Source organism: Micromesistius poutassou, assembly GCF_964030765.1.
Source record: "Micromesistius poutassou genome assembly, chromosome: 20".
NCBI lineage: Eukaryota > Metazoa > Chordata > Actinopteri > Gadiformes > Gadidae > Micromesistius > Micromesistius poutassou.
The window spans coordinates 13,718,114-13,738,659 of record NC_140290.1 but is presented as its reverse complement, the minus strand read 5'-3'; the positions used below and the strand labels follow the sequence as shown (position 1 = coordinate 13,738,659).

Genomic DNA, 20,546 nt, shown 5'->3' with positions numbered 1-20,546 from the left:
GTGGGTGTGTGAAGCAGGGTGTGCTTTGAACTGGGTTCCATGTCAACCTCCACACACACACACACACACACACACACACACACACACACACACACACACACACACACACACACACACACACACACACACACACACACACACAGGGGGACCATCACGCTATACAACTCTCCATATATCTATAGATGTTACCGAGGGAAAGGTTCTGTAAACACTCTTCAAATTAAAATGTTCTATAAAAAAATAACATTAAAAATGCCTTTACATATACACAGACCAAATTTAAATAAACATTTACTTTGAAAGAGAAAAATGAATTATTGCACGACTTACAAAACCGCTCGTATGTGTGTATACTAGAAAAAAAAAAAAAAAAAAAAAAGGAAATAAAATCTGCGAGTAGAAAACAGGCAGCTTGGCTGCGACGAGACAGAGGCAACTGTAAGCTAAAAGTCTCTCCCGCCGAGACCGCTCCCAGGAGACCATGACATCAACGCCGCTCTGAGGCCCTTTACTGACGGGGGGGGGGGGGGAACTCAATCAGAGGGGGGTGGGGGGGAATTAAAAAGGCAAACATCTCGGTCCCAGGCAGCCTGATCCTATCCTGACAGGTGTGTTGTGTTGAGGGACTGGGGGGGGGGGGGGGGTCATTGCTGAGTGCTTGGGCCAAGAGTGTTGGGGTGTTGGGGGGGTGGGGGGGTGGGGGGGGGCCCTGGTCGTTTGGGGCCCCTGCTCTGAATAGTCTTTCAGTAGGCAGGTGGGAGGAGAACAGAACTGCAGAAGGAACGGCGTGAGAGGACCGAGATGGAGAAAGGAGGAGGGAAGGGGGGGGGGTGGGGGGGCGTTTAGAGCTGGCCAAAGAGGCGGGGCTGATGGGTCACTTTGCGTGGGTGCTGCCCACTAAAAACAGTTTAGCTGCTCTGGCTGCTCTGTCTGTCTGTCTGTCTGTCTACCTGCCCGCCCGTCGGTCGCTGGCTGTCTGTCCGTTAGTCCTTCGAGACGAAGCTCGGGGCGGGCGGACAGATCAGAGGAGAGGAGGCGGGGGGGAGGGGGAGGGGGAGGGAGAGGCGCGGCGGCCCCTCTATCTGCTGAGGCTGACGGGGAGGCCGTCCCGTTTCCGGCGCCGCCAGGTGTTGCGGTGGTGGTACTGCGCGTGTGTGTGGGCGTGCGCGTGTCCGCGGGTGGTCAGGACGGGACTGCTGACCAGTGCTGGGGTGTGTAAGACCTTGACGTTGAATTTTGTTGTGTTCTGGGGAGAAAAAAATAAAAAGAAGATAATAATACGGTTAGAAAATACACTATGAGTGTCCGAGAGATGCAATCATACAATTACCAAAAATAACTATCAAAAACTATTGTTACTGTTACTTTGATAATGGCGTAGATATGGTTGAAAGCGGAACTTAAACATCTAAATGGTTACGGCAGTGGTTCCCAACTTAAACATCTAATGGGGTTAAGGCAGTTGTTCCCAACTTAAACATCTAAATGGTTAAGGCAGTGGTTCCCAACTTAAACATCTAAATGGTTAAGGCAGTGGTTCCCAACTTAAACATCTAAATGGTTAAGGCAATGGTTCCCAACTTAAACTTAAAGGGTTAAGGCAGTGGTTCCCAACTTAAACTTAAAGGGTTAAGGCAGTGGTTCCCAACTTAAAAATCTAAATGGTTATGGCAGCGGAAGGCACCTTAAACACCTGAATGGTTAGGGCAGCGGTTCACAACTTAAACTTAAACGGTTAAGGCACCACACACGGTACACGTGTGTGGTAAATGTACAGTCCATGTATACTGTACATGCGTATGGTACATGTGTACAGTACATGTATATGTGTGCAGGGGGGGGCCCTCCGGTGCCTACCTTGTGCGTGTGGTTGGAGTGGGGGCTGGGCGGTGCCTGGGGGCTGGTGGGGGTGGAGACATTGGCGTGGGCTGGGGGGGGCATGTGGAAGAAGGTGGGCAGGCTGCTGGCGTCTATACACACCTGGCGACCAGGTATGGAGTGCATGGAGAGGCCCCCGGGCAGGGAGACGTGCGCCTGACACACAGATGAGATGGGGGGAAGACGGATGAGAACGACACCAGGGATACAGGGAGAGCCTCCTCAGAACGATGATTATATCAACGCAGAATCACCAAATCCCCAAAATGATTTCTGGTTTTCCCCACAGCAATGATTCTCTTAACAAAACACATATATAGGAAAACAATACAGATATTGTGGCTCTATCTTGACTCGATGAGGGAGCCGTTGCTAACAGAGTCCCTTTGAATGATTGCGGAGCGAGAGAGCGTATCAAAGAGAAAAGGCTAGACATTTATCTCCGAAATGTATGGCATCACAAGCAGATCCCGCCCTTCTGGCCTTGGCCTAGCCGCTTGTGAAAACGAAATGCTTTTCTCACGTCGAGGCTGATGAACAATAAAGTCTACAAACACACACGTTAAAAATGATTTATACTGCGCCGGTGAAAAGACAGATGGAATACCTAAACTATACAGCCAGTATAGATTCAATTATACTGGAGCTTTAGGGTTTAATCCAAGCGTTAAATAGTGTAGGGAATGGCTGTTCGCCCCTTCTTGAGACCAGAAACAAAGCCTTTAGGGTTACCAAACCGTCACGTTTTAATAGTGAAACCGGTTAATCGCCGCTTCCCTAGCTGAAACCCCATCTTCCACCGCAGGCTGAAAACTCATTTGTCAAGACTGCCTTGGTGAATGAAAAAGAATATATTTCACTTCAAAGCGGTCGCTTTTCTTATTTGATGAATTTGTACGTACTCAAATGATTCTTGCACTTTTTGGGTTACATCTTCCTTGTTGAGCACTAAGTGCAAGTCGCTTTGGGACTAAGACTCTTTTATATTTAAATAAATAAATAGTTATAGTAGTTATGCTATGTAATGGATTGAAAGGACCTTGCAGGGCCAGGTAGAAAAGCCACTATGAAATGAAGGGTTCAACGTAAGCAGAAGCCCTATGGGGACCCCACAGCGCTGTACCTGGGATCCAGGAGGCATGATGAGGCGGCAGGGCTTGCCCAGCGGCAGGCCCGGAGGCAAGCCCAGGCTGGGGGGCAGGGCGAGGCCCAGCGTCTGGAAGGAGGCGTAGGGGTGCACGGGGTGCTGGGGCGCCGGACACGGCGGTGTAGAGTCAGAGTCCTGGCAGAGGGAGAAGACAACTTAACATACATAAATACACGTTACGCAACAAGCTCGCTGGAGAAGAACCAAAACGACGTGTTAGAAATCGGGGGGGGAAACTGGCCGGCCGTGGCCGTCCGTCCCGGTGCACGGCGTTGCTCACGTTGTCCGACCCGGAGAGCGATGACACCGAGGAGGCAGACGAGTGCTGCTGGGGGCTGGAGATGGACATGGGGGAGTCGGCGCTGTGGGGGGAGCTGGAGTCCCTCTGCTGCTCCTCCGCCGTCGTCGCCGCCCTGCAGCCGGGCTCCGGCTCCGCCTCGGACGACGCCGCCTCCTTGGGGAGGCAGCCTGGGGGAGAGGGAGACGATGGTGAGGTGGGGACGCTCCCAACAGGAGGCCCACAGACCCCCGAAGAGATTTGCATTCATCTTCAAAGACGGCGACGGCGAGCCAATCACGGGTTCACGGGACGATGGTGAGGTGGGGACGCTCACAGACCCCAAAGAGATTTACATTTATCTTCAAAGACGGCGATTTCAAATAGCAGGGTCGGAACCAAATATATCGGATATCTGATTGGCTTTAATTGGTGCCAAGTGACGTCACATCGCACGCATTTGAGCCAATCACGGGCCAATGTACTTGCTGGTGCGGTTAAGACGTGTGTATGTTTGCGTTGGCCTTGAAATGTGGGAGAACATGGATATGAAGGAGAACATGGATATTGATTTGACAGCCATCCAGTCCCTAGAAGCCCCAAAACTATCGTACACAAACTCTATAGCTAAAGGCCCAATCAGGGTCGACACTCAAAAGGGGGCGAGGCGGTGCGCGCAGCAGTACGGGATGCGGGGTCTCACCACGGCTCTCGGTTCGTGCCAGGTGCCGGCCCCCCCACTTCTTGATGATCCACTCCCGGTAGTCGATCACCTCCTGGGTGAGCCGGAGGATCCTCCCCAGAGTGCTGCAGGACAGAAGGAGGAGCGTCAGAAGAGGCTTTTGCCTAAAAAGGACCGTCTGTGGTCATCCGGGTTCTTTTTCGTTTTGTTCAAGATCAAATCGGGAGGTGGGGAGTCAGTTAGTAAGTAAATTGTAAACACATAAGAAGCACATCTCCACATGTCATCCCACCTGCCACAGTCTTTGTTGGGGTACGACCGTGCCAGGGGTGGCACCGCGTGGCTGAGGACCGTGTACGCGTAGTCAAACACGTCCTTCACATGCATGGCGCCATACGAACTCCTGCCAACGTCGTTGCCTGTGCAAAACAGCATCAGAGATTCATTCATTCATTCATTCAGTCTTTATTTCAAACAAAAAAAATTAAAAAGCAAGTATGACACATCACATACAAATACACATAACACTATAAGTCATAAACAATATTTGTAAAATAAATGTAGTGTCTATGTCCGAAAAGGAAATACATTGATTGATTGATTAGATCACTTCATGGAATATAAAGAACACAATGCATTGCATGAAACTAGGGATGGAATGGTTCAGGTAAGAAATCTCAACTGTTATTATTTTTTCATTGTTAGGTTAAAAAATAGCTCTGCTCCGTGTTAAAAGGTACCCAGTGAAAGTCTTGATGATGCCCTGCCGGAACGGGATGGGCGTTCCCTATTCCCTATCCCTAAGTATTTGGTAGCACCAACTGTCCCATACCATCTGTGGACATTGTGTAATATAAAGTGACTTCAGAAATCTTTTATATTCACACTATTTTATTCATAGGCAGCCATACCGAACCAAAGCAACGTGACTCAAAAACCCTGATATGAACCAAACCGTGCCATCATTATAGCACACGGGGTATTCACTACACAGCCGTTTGAGCCCACGGATAAACACTTCTGTTGCACTTTGTTAACTTCTGTAGGCTCCTCAACCATGGCGCCCTGTCCGTCGGTGAAAGCGGCCCACACACCTGGGAGCAGGGGGTCCTCTATGCAGAGCATGGACGGCCGGCAGCCGGCGTTCATGGCCTTCATCAGCTCCTCCTTGGCCATGTAGGCGCCGCCGTTCTTGATGCGGATGCCCGTCTTCAGGTAGTTGAAGTGGCGGCCGTAGAGCTCGAAGAACTCTATGAGCAGCACGCCCAGGTTCTCACTGGGGTTGCGTGCGTCGATGCGTGGGTGGAGCTGAAAGGGGGTCGAGGCATCGGGGGGAGGAGGGGTTATTGCACTGGCCTGAATACGTTCGTCTTAGTAGCTGCGTGGAACCAATGCTTAGAATTGATTCGACTTGTAATTGATAGTCTAAACCAAGTAAGGGATAATGTATAGAACGCCGGTCATTATCGGGAAATAAGCCCAGACAGGGCGAACAGGACTTCGCGTCGGTGTCTTGCTTCGCCCTGAAGGGGATTCTTTTAGATAATGACCGGTGTTCTATACATTATCCCCCTTATTACACGGTTACATTTTACAATTACCATTCGTAGTGTTGATCAGCAGAGAAATAGTCTGCCAAAGACGTTGACGTCGCTTAGCAACCGAATCCACTGGGGTTGATAAGTTACCGGACTACTTGCGGAGTGATACGAAAGACATGAAAAAAATCCACTTTCCTTGACAGTGGTCATTATATGCTTAGCAACGGTCTTTATTGAAAAATAATTCACCACCGGAAGTCGGGAAGGCCCATGCAAGTGAATGGAGCGTTCCACAGCATTGAGAAGAGCCGTGTAATAAGATTGTGATAATCGCTGGGCATGTGGCAAAAACACACCCCTGGTCTCATTGCCTTGCGTTTAGTGTTCAACATTTGTCTGAGCAAGCATCCACACATTTTGAGGATCTGCAAACATGGGAAGCCTGGCTCCACAATATTGTCCAAGACAATTATTTGTTCATAAAAGAAAATAGGATGGAGATGAACACACCTCTCGTATTATTTTGTCCACAAAACGTGGACACAAACCTTAAGTCTTATTGTATTCTTCCTGATGTCAAGCCTCATTTATTCAGAAAGACAGGCGGGTTAACACACCTGGAGGAAGCTGATGATCATGAGGATGAGGCTGTAGGAGCTGATGCCCCCGGTGAAGACCTCGTTGAGGTCTCGCTGCAGGAGGAACTGCTTCAGCACAAAGATTAGATAAGGCAGCATTGGATACTTCTGAAAGGAGAGATAGGGGAGCGATAGGCAGAGAGATGCATAGGGAGAGAGAGAGAGAGATACGGGTCAACAACAACATATTGATTTCATTTACGTCTTGTGGAAAGGACAGACAGACACACTGGACGGACGGTGTGGAAGTGGAACAGGGTTGTTCAAACGATGTTCTAATGTCTGAATACAGAACTGAACAGAAAAGATGACGTTGACCAAAAAGTGGAACTTTGTCAAGGTTGCCTTGCCATTTTTGCCACAACAAAATGAAACACGACTCATTTATTTTTCCATTTAATTTGCCACCATAAAGCTCTGTATAACGAGCGTTGAACGCTACAAAATCACCCCAATCATTATACAATGTTGTTATGGTTTTTTATTGTCATATCGCAATACATATTGCAGAAAAACCAAATATCTCTACAAGATTTCTTTCCAGTATCATGCAGCCCTAATGTATATATATAATGTTTGACAAGGGTTCACCCTAACTATCAAAAATAGCACAGGAGTAGCAGAATGAATGTGCATGATTAAAGGGGACATATTATACCACCAGGTGAGTGTGATTAGCCGTTACAAGCCGTTTTGAAAATGTGTCTCTTCACATTCACAAGGTGGGACATGCCCACCTTGTGATGTCAGAAGCGGCACATTTTCAAAACAGCTTGTAATGGCAAATCACACTCACACCTGGTGGTATAATATGTCCCCTTTAAAATATGCGTCAATTCGATTCGTTATGTTTCGTGCCCCTTCAAATTCATTGATGATGTGTGACGTTAACCTGACGGTGTGGTCCGCTGGGCAGCATGTCTCACCTTAACATAGTCTTTGATGAAGCGCGCGGCCTTGACGCCCGTCTCCACATTAAAGCTGATGTCCACCTTGACCTCCGTCTCCTGGTCCGTCAGCTTGATGATTGGCACCTGCGGGGAAAGGTGTTGATTATTAGAGGCCGGCCCTCAGTGGTTTTTAGTTCCTGAACGGAAAGATCTGGTTGGTTTGGTTAAGACATGGAAAATTGCTATGGCAGGCCACATTTAGCAATGAAATTAAATGACTTTACAAATATTCTACTAAAGTAATTGTAACTCATTCTAACATTATATTCGGAATAACTGAATTGATTTGCATCTCAGGAAAAACAGACACATCTAGGGCTGACGTGCCATGTGATAGTATTGTGAATCAAAGTGCTCGTTCTGCGATCAACTGCCGTTGCTTTCGACCGGAGGACTACTCAACAGGCCGGCGTACGCGGAGGACTTCAATGGGCTGGGAGTGGTTATGGTCTACAGCACCGGTGAACAACTACTCACTGTTGCCTTGTCCAGCACTTTGATGGAGAAGGGCTCGGCCACGTTGTGTTTCCGCAGGGCCTGCTCCAGCTCTTGGAGAGGGAGGCGGTCCCACTTCCCAAACACCACCAGGTCAATGTCACTGTGGGGGGGGCGGGGGGGAGAGAGGAAATTACAACACGCAATACAGAAGGAGAGATGTATTGTACAATGCACAAAAGGTTTTTTTTGACCATGGCAATTGGGGGCTTACCTAGTCGGAAGATAGAGTCCTGTGCTGAAGCTGCCAAATATCTGGACCTTATAAAGATAAAGATGAGAACATTTAGCGATGCAAGAAGAAAAACGGAATATTGAAGATTTGCAAATGCAAAAAAGTACAGTTCGAACAGTGCATACAGTATGTGTGCGTGATTCACCATTTCTGGTCAGTGGTGAGTCTTGCAATAAGAACCGGTGAACCGGTTTCAGTTAAGAACCGGTTCCAAATTGTCGGATCCATCGGAATCGTATGCCCGCGAGTTTATAGATTCCTTTTATCGATGCCGGCAACTAGGGGTGTGAACATGTACTCGTCAAGCCAATCCTTAACGATCACTTTGCGCATTGTCGTATAGAGACTATCAAATAGGTTTGTTCGCAATGTTTAGTGGCTCGCCCGGTCACGCAGAGTTCCCCACGCATTCGACAAGTTGTACAATAATGACTGCTTGCCAGGAACATCAAATCTGAAAGTGAACTGTACAGCGGCATAGCGCTGCTGTGGGGGTGTATTAAAGAAATAATCACATCTCGGTGTCTAAATGTCAAAATCTCTCTCCCTCTCCATTATTCTCCATAATCCACTCCCATTATGCATTATTCCTACCAGAATACCCAGCAGTGTTTCCCCTGGAAATTCTTCAACTGAAAAACCCCTGAAGGGACGAGCCGGGCTGGATAATGGACCGCGTCGGTCACATAGCAGCGGGTGGTCTGCATTTAGTGTTTACGTTCAAATGTTTGTTCACTTGGTATATCAAGACTTAAAACAAAAAGGATCACAAGGAGAGGATAACTTAAATAAAGTGAATTTATTGAATAAAAATAAATCATGAATAATGAGCACAGCAGATACTTCATGTGCAAAATTAGCATATTAATATTTACTTTTACACTGTATACACAGGCTTACGCCGTGCCAATGCCATCATTAAACGTTCTGCCCCCTAGAGGGCATTCTACCATTAAACATTTATTTATTGCCAAGTAAATATTAGGCAGAAAAGAATATTACAGTCAAGGGATATTTTGGTGAAGGGACGGAGCATATGCTCGTAGGTCCAGTATACCATCTGTCTTTTCAACGCCATGATTATTTTAGGAAAATGTCTCATATTCGCATCGCGGTTGATCCAAATCATTTTTAGCGTGCATGTAGACTTATTGTTCAGCCGTGACAGGGGAAAAACATTGCATTTTCACATACGTGTAGGCCAAGCCCAGAAGGGCGGGATCTGCTTTTCGTTTCTTTTTTTTAATGCTTTTTTTGGACTGTACAATTATAGGGGAAACACTGCATCTGAATAGCATTGAACTATGCATTTTTATTATTGTTTAATTAGAAAGATATTGGATATCCAACAGATATTCACGCTCTGACATGGCGAATTTGATGGCATGAACTAAAGATGCAATCACCTGTATGTGTCTAGCAGTGTATACCAAGGGGGCGGGGCTTCTAACCGTCGGGCAGTATCAATCCTCTCTATAGAGCCATATATGGTCAATAGTTCTACAAAATAGGTAAATCACAAGGAAGGTATACGGCCCTAAACAACATGTGACTTTATTAAATCTCCCTAGATTCCCTGAATTAATCAGAGAAGATGTTCCCTGATAGGTCTGAAATAAGGCAGGGGTGGTCTAAACCAAGTGGTCCCTATAGCACAGCCAACTAGGAAGAGGGCGGCCGCTGTTTGATTTCATAGATTATATTAATTAGCTAACCGTTTATTAAATGATTAAATGACCGTAGGCCAAATCTTCAACGTAGGCCTGGGTCTTTTTACAGTCGACTACAGATGGCCAGGTTTGTGTGTGCCAATTAACGCACGCACAGATCCCAGCAACATGATTGGTTGAAAAAATATCTGAAGGGAAAGAATGTGAAAAGCCCTGCCCCCCCCACCCCCCCACCCCCGTCCGGATTCAAGCTGATTTCCATCAGATGTTAGTTATTCATTCAAGGTCTGCTTTGTGAGAGCAGGTTGTGAGCATGTGACGAGCGCCTCACCTCAGCGTTGGGCCACAGCTCCTTGATGACTGTCTCTATCCTGTTGACCACCTCCTTCCTCATGGCCGCCTCCTCCGGTCGAGGGGACATGAAGTTGTAGAAGTCCACAATCTCCTCGTGGAGGCTGCACAGAGAAAAAAAAAAAAAAAAAAAAAATCAGCTCAGGAATAGTTTTGGAAAACTAAAACCTTATTTTGTCTTCACCCTTAAAAGCAGTATGTTTTGACCCCCAACATTATCTTGTCTTTGATAGTTTGGTCGATTTTTTTTTTGGCAAACACTTTCATCCAATGGAACTTACAGTCCCTTTAATTTACAGGCCTACATGTCCCGAGTTGCTTTTAGCTGGACGTCGAACACCCAATCATTACACAATGCTGCCCTATCCTTCCCAGTCAGAAAAGTGCCCCTTTTAACCATTCCATAACCACATCATTTTCTCAACAAGCAGTGACATCCTCATAGAATCGAAAATGGCATTTCTGAGCTTGTACCAGAAGAACTAATTAAATGACATGGAACCTAGCCTGTGTACTGGAAACAAGGGTATAACATGATTATTGTACTAATCCCCCCCTTGATGTTGCACATACATAAAATCAGGGGATGGGGAATAAGTTAGATGTTACATAGTACACGTATAAATGTTTGGCCAGACAAAACACTTCTAAACAGTGGACCCCTGCTCCTCCTCAGGGTCCTTTTCCCCTGCAGGAATGTCAAACATGAGAATGTCCACCATGATGTCAGAAAGAAATACAGGACGGGGCTGTCACACTCAATAACTAGCAGCCTCAAGGAGCTGCGCTCTGCCCGCCGTGCAGTGCACCCGCTTGACGGTTAATGTGGTGCCTGCCACAGAATAAGAGGGCAGAGTAGTCAATGAACAACAGCCAATCATAAGGGGCCATCCGTATTAGGCTGCCGACCCAACAGGACACTACAGCGGCCATTGCTGAAGCCATGGGTATGAGGCAAACCATTTAAGTTAAAGGTAACACTTTAGAATAAAGGTACATTATTCCCCATTCATTAACATTAGTTAATGCAATAAGAATTAACCATCAGTTAACTAATGATGTTGTAATCTTTTTCTAATGGTATTCATGTTTACTATGGTGTTCATGTTAACTAAGGTAATGGCTTTCACAAGCGTTTTAGGATAGGGTCAGGGTTGGGGTTAGCCCTTGCCCACTACCCTCAATAAAAAAAATTCCTACACTAATGCTATATAATAATGCTTATTCCAGTTTTAACTCCTGTTAATTAATGTACCCTTATTATGTTTTACCTTTAACTATGTAGTATACTTGATAAAGTGCTTCAGTGTGGCATGTTTTTAATATAACTATATTTACACAAAATAGGGCAGGTACAAATCAGTAGATTTTTTTTCTCTGATAAAATCTAGATAAAAAGTTTAAATATAAATAGATCTACTAAAATAACTCAATTCCGTTTAGAAACTACAATGCCAAAACCTTTTTGCGTAATCCATTGATTAGTGTAGATTATATTTTATATTTTTTATTTAAATCACACGCTGCCATACTATCACACAATATGCTAATAGTGATTGAACTAAACTAAGTGTGTATAATTCTTTAACGATTTTGAATGTAGGAGTAAGTGGTAGCCCTTCAGTCTATATTGCGCCAAATTTCCAACAATAAAGTCATTTTCATCACTCATTCACGCACAGAAAAGCTCTTATGACAAGGACGGCAGAGAGAGATTTTTTTTTTTTTTTACCATTGTAACTACATATTTGCATTTACTGCAAGGATTACGGTATAATAAACGATGACCGTGTCAATCCTAGTAAATATTGAAAATACTAATGTTGTGTTTGTCAATGAAATGTGATAATCTCAATTAGTGATGCCTTATGGGTTTTCCTGATCTTGGAGTCCTAAAGATATAAAGAAGACGTAAAAAAGTGCCCAGAAATTACTTATTTTTTTAAGATGGGCAAGTTATGTTCTAGCAAACATGTCTTAAATAAACCTAACGTTATACATAAATAAAAAAGTATACTTGGCATAGCACGAAATTTATTGTAGTTATATATACACGGTATAACAGAATATCTAGAACATCTCGATTAGTCAGTAACCTTTCATTTCATGGCTGATTACTTGTTATATATATATATATATATGTGTATATATATTACCAGCCAACCCTGATGTAATAAATGGGTTTTTACAAAGATTATCCGGAGTGGTACAAACAGCTATTTTTGTCGGTTACTTAATGCAACATTCCACAAGTTCACGGTTACCCAACTCTCGGATAGATCACCTCGGTGTGCTAAGCTACATGCTAACGTCCCCGCCCACAGCACTGAAAAGCCGACCAGCCGTTAGCTAGATTGGCTATCGAGCAGCCGGGGCTAGCAGCCGGGGCTAGCAGCCGGGGCTAGCAGCCGGGGCTAGCAGCCGGGGCTAGCAGCCGGGGCTAGCAGCCGGGGCTAGCAGCCGGGGCTAGCAGCCGGGGCTAGCAGCCGGGGCTAGCAGCCGGGGCTAGCAGCCGGGGCTAGCAGCCGGGGCTAGCAGCCGGGGCTAGCAGCCGGGGCTAGCAGCCGGGGCTAGCAGCCGGGGCTAGCAGCCGGGGCTAGCAGCCGGGGCTAGCAGCCGGGGCTAGCAGCCGGGGCTAGCAGCCGGGGCTAGCAGCCGGGGCTAGCGTTAGCTCAGCCGCTATCCGGGCGAAATCCATAGTGAGAACTGAATTGGTGCGTACATTGTAGCGTTATCAAATATATTTAAAAAAATCACGAATGAAACTAAATTCGTAATAACAATTATAGCAAAACCAAAGGATTCATATCGAGTGATGTTAAGTCTTTTTTTTAGATACCAGAATTGTCCATAATTAAACGATAACGTTATAACAGCCATTCTCTTACCCAAGAAGTCCTGGGTTGTATTTCCTCGTGTTCCATGGCATCCAGGTAATAGCGTAATTACCATTAGTGCAGTTTGAAAGCAAGTAATTCATCCCATAAGTGCTCGCCTTGTTGTCACTTTTCCTTCGGCCTGGATGGTGATTGTGGTGATTTAGAGGTATGGAGGGGGGAATCTGGTGCCCCTTTACACAAATTTGTTGCAAATTGAAAGGTGGATGCTCCTGAAGGTGGCGATGGTATTGGTTAACATTATTGTGCATGCGGTCACTGAAGTTAAAGATAAAATTGGCACCGCCAGCGTTTTTATTTATATTCCCCGTTCCGTTTGCACTAAAAGTCCGGTCTAATGAGCACTTGGAAGAGAGACAGTCCGTTCCTGATTCCTGCAAAGAGGAGGAAACGGACCCCGTCGTTTGGGACATCTTCCCCTCACCTAAATCCACCGTCACACCGTTGCCATTCGCGTTGGCCAGCGGGGTCAAAGAGTTCTGTACGTTCCCATTCGATATCGCCATGCCGAGGGAAGAAATTGCAGTGCCATTAATACTAGTGCCGTTCATGATGCTACGATGGCTGCTGCTCAGACCAGCAGCAGTCACATTACCGTTGCTGCTGCAAAAGCTATTACTTGACACCACGGCCGCGACATTTTTAAAAACGTCCAACGTGGGGTAGTTCAAACACGGGCTGTGTTTCTGATTGTGATGCCGGCCGGAGAGGTCCCGTACTCCCTGAGAAGTCTCCCAGACGTGCATCCATAAGGCGTTCGCAGGTCCTTTCTGTTCGGGCTGAATCCAAGCTACCCTCGGATCCATTCAACTTCTTGTAGGTGGCCCCCTCTGAGTGTGTGAAAAAGCACTGCCCGTTACGATGACGCGACGGTCCAGGTCCGCGGAAGGGTGACGATGCCTAGCTCACGAAAAGAGGGGGACTAAACACGAAACCGTTTAGAGACCATTGATAAATTGGTCCTTTACACCGCTAGCTGAAATAAGGCTAGTGGATTCCTAAGTGAATCCAATATGGCGTATTCTCTTCAAATCGACGCGCATGCGTACTGAGTGGACATTTTGAATGATCTCCGTGAACACACCCCCGTCCGCCGCCGCCTCCTCGTCGTCCACCTTTCATCGCTGTCGCTCTCGGCTGGATAACACATTCATTACGTATCATGGATGTTACATGTGCAATTATTTTTGACATTCCTCATTTTTTGCTCGTTAACTTGTTTCCATAGTTAGTCATACCTTAAAAAATAGTAAAACAAAGTATAGGGGGGCGCCAAATACATGGACAAGACTTTGAATTTACTTCTTAAACCCTGATTACGTTCAAAACACATTGGTTGTCCGCTCCGCTCACTATTTTTTCGTAGGTCTACTAACATAACAGCTAGCTAATGTTGATGTCATTTCATGCACTTTCCCTGTTTTTTATTCATCAACTCTTTAGGTTAGGTTAGATTATGTTAGGCCATCTGTGTTCTATAGTAGGTTAAAGGGCAAAGTTAATGGTTGTCAACGATGACACAAAAAACTTTCAAATACTAATTCACATATAGGCAAGCTTTCTTTGAAGACTAAAAACGCCATTAAAATATACCTAATTTTTGATTGCTCAATCAATGTTCTTGAAATTGACAGACATGTGTTATTCACGGCCCAGTTCACATGGGATCGAACATATTTTGTAAGGTTTGCAGTAGCCTACAGCACACAATAGGCCTATAGCTAATTCCAAAACGCAGTTTGCGGTAGGCCTATATGCAAGAGGTCATTATTCCAGCCAATATACCTAGTACCGGTCGGTAACCGTATTGACTATCTTCAGAATGAATCCAACCAAAACATCATTACAACCATTAACATTCCTCCGCTCCTATCATTTCATAATGGGGGCAGTAATTGCGATGTGACGTCACAACGTACAATAATTATTAAGATCGTTGACGCTCGAAAGCTGTGGGGGCAGCCACAACCTTCCGTTGTGTGTATCCGTGTAGGAGAGTCTTTTCATGCAGAATGCCTACAATTCCCACGCCAACCCCCCCCCCGCCCCCACTCACGTGAGCCATGTGACAGTCAAGGAAGGAACCCCCCACCCTAGTTAAGTGTGTCAGCGAGCGTGTCACTCTCACGTTACAACTAGGACGCCGCCCGGGGCGCTTCCACTGTATAAACGTCAAGGAAAACATCCCCTCTCGAATCAAGATCCTCAATTGAACAGCTTCTTGCTTTCGTTTACAGTAAATCAGTGTTTACATAGCCCTGGCTGCATTCTTACATCCGGCAACCGTTTCATGCGTTCACAGCAGCGGTACACCTGTTATTGGCACATTAATCTTGACTGAATGTGCACGCGCACACACACAAACACGCAGCCAGGGGCTAGTGAGACAGAACCAGACAGAAATAGAGGCTCCATACTGAGTCAAATATGCAATGTCAACACAAGTCAGGTCAAAATAAACAGAGGCTCATATTTTAGAAGGGAGCCGTGTGCGACCAGATGTGGTGAAATAGTCATTAGGCTGATGGTGCAGCACCTTCCAAATATTTACCCCATATTTAGGGGGAATCTGCATTCACACTGCAATATACATTTCTACCTAGCCCGTGGGCGCATTGCATGCTGTGTCACGTCATTAAGAATTCGATTTGAGTCAAAGGTATGCATGAGTAACTTGTATGAGCCCTGCAATATACGGCGGTCGCCAACAGAAATAGGTAATGCAATTCACGCTGAAAGAGGTTCATGCTCTCTCTGCTACAGTGATGAGAAACAGGTTTGGTAGAAAGAATTAATACAAATCCCCACATTTTAATGAAATTCATAAAGTACAAATTATATGAGGCAGCTAAATGTTTGAGAGGTATCACACACACTTTCATTCATTCAGAGATGGACTCAATAGTTTTACTTGCAGATTAAGGTTGACCTACTCAAACTGAGTGAGTATGGTACTTCCCTTCTGACAATGAATAAGTTGAAATAACGATTTCCTTGAAAACTATGAGGCGAGCATATCTCGGTAACACTTAAACAAATCAATCATCATCTACCATCTTCACGTGTAGTATCTCTTTCTGCCCAAATCCCCACTCGACTTGTTTTCAGATGGCCCCTCCCACCTCGAGGGACTTCCTTATGTGACTCCAGCCCCCTCCACCGTCACCTCATCCACTTTTGTTTTATTTCTGTCTTTATTTCTCTTTGCTTCACTTGTTCCACTGAGAGTGTGAGGCACAAACCGTCCTTTTCATTTCAGAATGGTTGGACGACTGTGTTCCATGCCTGGTTCATTCCGCTCCTTTTGTGGCCCAACCCTGACGTATCTGGTAGGAATCTCTTGATCAGCTTCCCCTCTGACACCAGGTACCTGCTCCCACTTCTACAGGGATCACAAATGACTGTTAAGTATAAATACATGTATAGGGAGATGGTGAGGTTGGGGGAGAGGGGGGGGGGGCTTTACTGACCAGAATTCAAATGAGCACATTGTTCATTTAAAGCAAAGTCATTCCCAGTGATGGCTAGAACCAAAAAAAGGGCATGGCCTGAATCTATATACTGCTCTTTCCATTGCATTTCCCTTAGACATTCCTCCCACCCCCCTACTCCTGGTTTCAAACCACATGTTCAGTACAGGGGACAGTACACAGATGGGATCTTAACATGCATAGAGGTTTATGGTCAGTGTAGCACTGCATGCTTTATAAATATAACTTATGGAGCCCTAAGGTACTGCAAGTAGAATTGATCTGGTCTCTAGTGAGGAATCGGTTTGGTTCATTGTGGACATTATCACTGCGTTAATGGCTATCCTTAAGAACAGTATTCCAGTGTTTTACGTCTTTGGAGAGACCTGGAGCAAGTTTCCCTTACCGGTTTGTTTAGAACACAAAGGGTATCAGGGCCTTCCTAGATTTAGGGTAGTCTTCAAATTTATTGAGATACCACCTAAGAGAGAGGAGAGAAAGGGTTTTTGAGATTTTTTTTCATTCTTTAATACAATGACTAAATGAATGAAAAAATAAATAAATAAATAATGTATATCAAACATTTTGGTTCAGTGTTTTAGGGTTAATCTCTAGCGTCATGCATCACCTGTGGTGGGCCACAGCTCTGCTAGCGAGGACCACCAGGGTAAAGATGGAGAAGGATGTACTGTGCACCGAATGGCCAGCCAGCGCAAAGCCTGCCCACTCCGTTATCTCGCCTAGGAAGTTTGCTCCGGAGACGTACTCGAACAAACCACCTACGGATGGGGACCAAATAATAAAAAGGGCCTGCGACTGATCGGTTCTCTACACTTGATTGAATTGGTCACTTTCAAAGAAGTGCAAACTTTTTTCGAAATTCTTCATATTTCCATTTAGGGAGTATGCAGCAATGTGAGCTGCGAAAACAGATTTATCAATGAACTTCCTAGAAAATAGAAATTTCATGACTATTATAGCTTGTCCTCCATTTAACAATATTTCTCTTAAAATTGCCCCAGACTCGCAGTAAAAGGCATTCTACATAAAAATATAGACATATAGAATATTTCACTGATCTCGGTTATAGGATTAATAACCAGCATGAATCTCTCTGGCTCTTCCTGCATGTCTGAAAAAAAAAAAAAGTAATCCTACACTAGAATTAATCATACATCCCATGGTAGTTCAAGTATCTTAAACCACAAAGAACAAGGTTACTCCCCGCTAATTGCGTCTTGTGATGGGATGTGGGAAGTATATCTTCTGTCGCAGCAGCGGGTCTTTTAATGTCTTTCTAATCATCATTTTGATATGATAGGAAATTCCTGCAGCTAGTTTGACGATGTTGGGAAGTAATGTGGGATCATGGGAGTTTACACATTTATGCATGTAGAAATGGGGAAATTCACAGATCACGCCCTGAACAGGAAATACATCTCTTAAAGTGTATAATGTCCTATAATGCACATGAAACTGCTATGAACAGAATCGATGCTATATTATTATAAAATAATTGTAAATAATGTATTACATTATAAAATGAGCTTGATTATCTTCTATAATAACGTACTAAGATTTATAAAAGGGTCTGTGTGGCAGCACTGGGTTTATAAACTAGTTGAAAAACAACGGCAATCAGTAGCTGCATGTTATTTGAAACGTCTCCCATCTCCATTTGACCAGCCTAGATGTCTCACCTCGGGGGATCTTGTAACCCGTCTCTCCCGGCTTTCTTAAATTCCGTAGGATGTGGTCAGAGTGAAGATTCACCAGCCAGCCAACCAACCACAGAGCACATCCTGAAAACCAAGAAATTAATTGGTGAGTAACATGGAGCAGGTGGTCAACTGGACTTATTCAGCATTCATCTTTGACACAAGCTCCTCAGAGTACTAATAACATCAACGTTGCGGATTGTTTACAATCTTTAATAGATAAATTGCTCTTCCTGGTACTCTCCAAAATGTTTGGTGCCAATTCACCCATAGGGGGCGCTATGATACCTGGTGTTAGGGATGCACCATTCCAATTTTTACCAAGTACATGTAGAAGTACTTACATTTAGGTACTTGCCGATATTGAGTACCGATACGAGTACTTAAAGGTGACATATTATACCACCAGGTGTGACTGTGATTAGCAGTTACAAGCCATTTTGACATCACAAGTGGGCGTGTCCACCTAGATGCGCGCTGGATAGATCAGTCTACCAGCCTACCCAGTGGACTGTAGCAGACGTTGCTCGTCTATCAGTCATACATCTAGGTGGACACGCCCACTTGTGATGTCAGAAGAGGCAGATTTTGAAAACGGCCTGTAACGGCTAATCACACTCACACCTGGTGGTATAACATGTCACCTTTAATAATAACATTACAGTTCCAGAGCCAGTGAAGCCACTGTTTCAGTGGGAATTCGAACATTGAGAATTGGGGCTGAGAGCTCTAGGAAAGACGCTCTCGGACACCGCAGTCCACCGCTGCCCACACAGAGCACCACACAAACTGTCCGAGTGCCTCAAGTAGAGTGGAACGGTCACATAGTGTTTTGAGAGCAACGACAGAAACCTTGGATTTTACCCGCTTTGTTCTCTAAAATGGTCTTATTTCAGTAACAGTGATGAAATGGCATAGATTACTATATTGACGATCATGTAAGACAAATCACCACGTTCAATGGCCCTTCAACGTAAAGTCAAATTGCCTAAGGTGGTATGGGTGATTGTATCTGAGAAGTTTTACCAGTAGGCTACAGTATCGGGCCCGAGTCTGAGTATACTGGTATCGGTGTACATGCCTTATTTGACATGCTGAACATGTTTGCCTCTTGTACCCATAATGTCCTTCTGGATATAGTTATCTGTACAGTGACATTTTCAGGAAACAACAATTTTCTTCTAAATAAACACAAATTGGTGTGTGTGTGTGTGTGTGTGTGTGTGTGTGTGTGTGTGTGTGTGTGTGTGTGTTAAAAGGGGCGGTCGCGGGCTTTGAATACCTTTCGTGACTACTTCATTATCGTTATTCATTAACAGGGGACGCAGCTGCCACCTTTTACCTACCTATGATGAAGCAGGGGTGTGTCACCCATCCTTCGGGGTATTCGGCATAATGGCTCAAATAACGTATCTGCATGTAGCCATTATATATGCAGAAAACAATGGCTAGGACGAACGAGACCACAGGTGTAGGTTTACCTCCTCGAATTAAAAATGGATAAACAAGGGACCTGGAATGGAGAGTAGAACATGTTGTACAAAAGCAGTATATTCTTGTCAGGCGTGTCTATAATATTGCATTAGTCGTGTAGTAATACAATTATGCCATACATGGTCCAAGATAATACATAATATAGTTTATCGTGGAAAATAGAAAAGGCAGAGGGTGTCATAACTCGACCAGTATTACCTAGCCGGGAGAATCTAGTTGTTTTTTTAAACCAAAAGGCATGTCGATACAAAGAGGATGACTTGCCGCAGATGTGAAAAATGGTGAGTTTATCCACATTAAATACAATCGCATATGATTATTTTCTGATTAGGGGTCTCCACGGAGGGAATTGCGAATGTAAGTATTAACTTACCCACCTTTGAACATAGTGGCAAAAATACATAGCTATCAACAGTCCATTCGGTAGCTGTGAAGTTTTTGCAGAAGGCATCCACAAAACGAGGTAGAGAGGCACCATGAACGCAGGTAACTCTTGAACGAACCAGGCAAATTTGACGTTGATTGGAAATCCATATTTACCCGAAGCATATCGACCATAGGGCACGTTTTCAAAGAGTAATGTAAAGAAAGTGCATACAGCCATGAATATAAAGAAGTAGCCCATGCAATCTAAACAATACATCTCCTCCTGCTCAGAGGAGAACATCATTGCTGGGAGGTTGTCCATAATAAATAGACAATATATAGCAGAAGTTGTAATTCACAGCTTAATTTAACATTTAACTTTAACCACGGTGTTACATATATGCGGACTACAGCTCTGCATTCTGTTTGGTCCCGCGATGCACCCACTTAAGACGCGATTCGTCATCTGCTCGCTTCATCTTAACCAATCATCAGCGTGGTGTGTCGGTCTCGTCAACCAACCAACCAATCAGCAGCGTGGTGTGTCGGTCGGGCTAAAAATCTAAAGCGTTGACGAGACTCATTATATATTATGCAAAGTGAATTAACAATTATTTTGATTGAGATAAATCAATCAAACGAAAATATACAGATGGACTGGAAAACAAAAACATACATTGACTTTACGGATAGCTTCAAAATCTGTAATTCTGGCATATTTTGTGGCCACCCATGAG

At 44.8% G+C, this 20,546-nt stretch overlaps 2 protein-coding genes across 2 annotated transcripts; both read right to left on the bottom strand.

Annotated features, from left to right (window-relative positions):
• Positions 1 to 1,078: 1,078 nt before the first annotated feature.
• Positions 1,079 to 13,602, bottom strand: tent4a (terminal nucleotidyltransferase 4A; the record flags this gene model as incomplete). Its single annotated transcript, XM_084484502.1, has 13 exons — positions 12,753 to 13,602; positions 9,845 to 9,968; positions 7,823 to 7,869; positions 7,591 to 7,711; positions 7,090 to 7,197; positions 6,143 to 6,271; positions 5,079 to 5,292; positions 4,277 to 4,403; positions 4,006 to 4,109; positions 3,306 to 3,493; positions 3,002 to 3,160; positions 1,858 to 2,034; positions 1,079 to 1,246 (listed from the first exon to the last, which is right to left on the bottom strand). Exons 1-13 carry the CDS (start codon positions 13,565 to 13,567, stop codon positions 1,079 to 1,081), a joined length of 2,481 nt encoding a protein of 826 aa, XP_084340628.1. The 5' UTR covers positions 13,568 to 13,602.
• Positions 13,603 to 15,572: 1,970 nt separating this feature from the next.
• srd5a1 (steroid-5-alpha-reductase, alpha polypeptide 1 (3-oxo-5 alpha-steroid delta 4-dehydrogenase alpha 1)) lies at positions 15,573 to 20,232 on the bottom strand. The gene is made up of 6 exons (XM_084484549.1): positions 19,821 to 20,232; positions 19,296 to 19,462; positions 17,932 to 18,033; positions 16,860 to 17,010; positions 16,638 to 16,712; positions 15,573 to 16,143 (listed from the first exon to the last, which is right to left on the bottom strand). Exons 1-5 carry the CDS (start codon positions 20,129 to 20,131, stop codon positions 16,646 to 16,648), a joined length of 798 nt encoding a protein of 265 aa, XP_084340675.1. The 5' UTR covers positions 20,132 to 20,232; the 3' UTR covers positions 15,573 to 16,143; positions 16,638 to 16,645.
• Positions 20,233 to 20,546: the final 314 nt, after the last annotated feature.